The 3,119-nt window shown below is 42.4% G+C and overlaps 1 protein-coding gene across 1 annotated transcript in view; it reads right to left on the bottom strand.

Moving 5' to 3' along the window:
• CCDC88C (coiled-coil domain containing 88C) overlaps positions 1–2,908 on the bottom strand; it is a 214,516-nt gene extending 211,608 nt beyond the window's left edge. The window contains exon 1 of the mRNA XM_019519909.1: positions 2,843–2,908. Coding sequence (XP_019375454.1) covers positions 2,843–2,908 — 66 coding nt within the window. The remainder of the gene's footprint in view (positions 1–2,842) is intronic.
• Between the last annotated feature and the right edge of the window lie 211 nt (positions 2,909–3,119).

Here is a 3,119-nt window from a genome sequence, read left to right as displayed (position 1 = left end):
TCTGGGGTCAGGCCCCCTCTGAATCCCCTCCCCCCCCCCCCCATCTGCCTCTGGCATGCCAACATCTTACAAGCTGAGGTTGCAAGTGTTTTTGGCACTCTACCCAAAAACCTTGCTGACCCCTGGTCTAGGTGAAGGAGGAACTTCTGTTGCAGGAGGTCTGGTCTTTTTTGCATGTGCGATGTGGGTTCAAATGCCTTCTAGGCACACTTGGCACTTCACGAGGCAGAGAATTTGGCAGATTTCAAAATCCCATCTTTCCTTAATTATTACACAAACTGTTTTGCAAAGTAATAGATTCTTCTCTACACAGGATATTATTTCCATTGTCTTGGAGAAATGTTGGCATCTAGGCATTTCCTGGCTTTGGAAGGGGTATAAGTACTCATGCCTCAAATCATAACTGGAAGTAGGAGAAGACCTCATCTGCAAACATGGTAAGTACCTGCAACTTCTTTTTTTCTTTTGATTCTGGCAAGTGGCATGGACAGGATACTGGTTTCAGTACATCTTTAATATGATTCTTTATGGTCAGGTGTACATGTTTGGAATGGTGAATGATGTAGAGAAATGTATGTCTAATCTAGTTGCCCAAACAAGCATCTTCGGGTCACCAATGTGCACAATGTCCAACGGACAAGGGCTGCACTTGTTAATGAAGAGTTTGAGAAACTGATGGAATTAAAAAGCCTGTGGCTTTAAGATGTTACACAAGGCAGCATACAAGTAAATATTCAAGATGTCGCCAAAGAGGGTACTGGCACAGACCTCTCTCATCGCTATATCAAAACTGGAGAGAAGTGGCTTATACAGTAAAGCGGCTAAACAAAAACCAAAAATCAATATGTTCCCTCAAAAAAGAGATTTTTTTTTTTTCTATTACAACCATGATTTGCAAGTTGAATACAAACCTAGGAGAAATTTGGCATTTGCAGATACATTCTCCACCACATTTAACAAAAGTATACTGGAACAAAGTCCAGAGGTAACGTAGCAACATAGGGCTGGAAGGGGTCTCCTGGGCCATCCTGTCCTGTTCCCTGTATTTGCAGGCTGTCATTAATTAAAAAAAAAAAAAAAGAAAAAGAATTTCCCAAATCATCACTTCTAATCCTCACTCACAACTTCAAGGAACATTATCCAAAACACTGAGAATTCACTATAACATACCACAAGTAAAAACTGGGCAGATAAGAGCACTAAAAATGGCTGGCCACTGTAACAATAGAACACTTAGTTAATATATACACAGAAGATGCCAGGACAGGAATCTAATGTACATTCCAGTCTGTCTTTATTTTTTAATTTGTCCAATCTTGGATAAAATATGTTAATGCTTACCAGAGCTACTCCTGGGGATGCAAACCTGCAGAATAATAAATACTCTTAGCAAAGGGTGTCTGGAACAGCACATTACCAATCCCTATTATCCATGTAACTGTGTGGAGGGCATTCTAGTAGATGGAATTCCCAGGTATTCTAGAAAAATGTTAAGAAGGATTCATGATACAGGAAGGCATTTTTATTAGATTGGTTATAAGTATCTGCAATTCTATATATTAATGTTGATTGACAATTATTATATTTCGTTGGGAAGATGAGCTCACTGGAACTTGTCATTACGTTCTGCAATGCTGCTCAGCTAGAACTCAGACAATGAACCAGACCTGTCAGACTCCTTGTCTTCTGAATGATTATCAAATGACCTATTCTTCATGCCTAGACATGCTGCTGAGTGAAGGAGGGGCGATGAGTTTGATGCACAATAATGGGAGAGACTTCAGGTAGAAGAAAGGCCCCAACAAACAGTGAATGGAGAGAGGTAGTTTAATAGTACTAGGGCTTTGTTACGTGATCCATTTAGGCAGTTTCTGCAGTCTTAACCCCTGGATCAGCTGCACCTTTAATCATTAACACCTTTAAGCATCTTAAAGTACTTGTTTTTCATTTTAAAGTTGCACCACTCCAGGGCAGGGTTATCGCTAATCCACCTAATTTTGCTCCTGTTCCATTAAGGTGTGGCCACTCCCTACAGCTGTTCCACTCAAGCTGAAATCCTCCAGCACCCCAGGATGCAGTAGCCCCTCCTGAGTCAGGACAAGCAGAGATGCCAGGGTGGAGTAGGGCCAGGCATGGAGCCTTTCCCCCCAGGGATGTTGGGCAAAGTGAGCACTACAGCCCTGCAGTGCCCAGCAGCTGTGGTGCTTCCCACCACCTCCCAGACTGGCTCACTGTTCCTGCCAGCAGCAGCACAAGGGCGTCAAGCTATAGAGAGAAAAAGGATTGGGTCCCTTGTAGCCCAGGTGGCCAGCCTGCAGCAGCCTGGCCGGAGGTGGTGCAGGGGGTTGGGCTTCAGAGAAAAAAAAAGTATCGGGTCCCTTAGAGTTCAGGCAGCGAGCTGGTCTGGGCAGTAGCAGGAGGCGCCGTAGGTGCTCCAGAGCTGCCGCGCTGGTTCTGCCCAATGAAAGCAGTGAGCCAGTCCTGCCCGTAGTGTATTTACTGGCATTGTAGCTGATGCTAATAAATGCAACAGACTAAAAATGAAACACAAACTGTGAAGATATTGTGGCTGACAGAACTGACTTGTTTTGCAGAAACATTTTACATAGTCCTGCCCTTGCTCACCAAGCCTCTAGTGCAGCAGTTTTCAAACTTTTTGAACTGAGCCCCCACTTTGAGTTACAATTTTGTTTGTGCCCCTCCTGCCCCAACCCAGACAGAGAGACAGGCAAAATATGCTTTCATAAATTTAACAGAGACTAACACAACTTATATTGCCTATACCTGTAAGTTTCAAATTCACAAATTGAAACTGATATTCACAGATACTGTACTTACCTACCTTAGTTGTGTTAGCTTCTGCCTTTTGTTTCAGAACTTTATCTTTTGGCAGTGCATACCAATCCATTTTCACCTCATAATAGTATGGAAAATATTGAATTTAACACCAGAATAAGCTGCACTGCCCAAATGCTTGTTGTATTTTTTTTGTGTTTGTAAGAGTAGATATGATAGGTGTACTAAACCAGAAGGTGGGAAATGTAGTTGCTGTGAAAATAATCACTAGTTTAAATACATTGTAACACCTGTGAAATCAGTTGCAAAAGTTTTTCACTCAT

Source organism: Gavialis gangeticus, unplaced genomic scaffold (assembly GCF_001723915.1).
Source record: "Gavialis gangeticus isolate Ggan-Ray unplaced genomic scaffold, GavGan_comp1, whole genome shotgun sequence".
NCBI classification, from domain to species: Eukaryota; Metazoa; Chordata; order Crocodylia; family Gavialidae; genus Gavialis; species Gavialis gangeticus.
The sequence above is the reverse complement of the archived record's forward strand: the minus strand, read 5'-3'. Positions and strand labels throughout refer to the sequence as shown.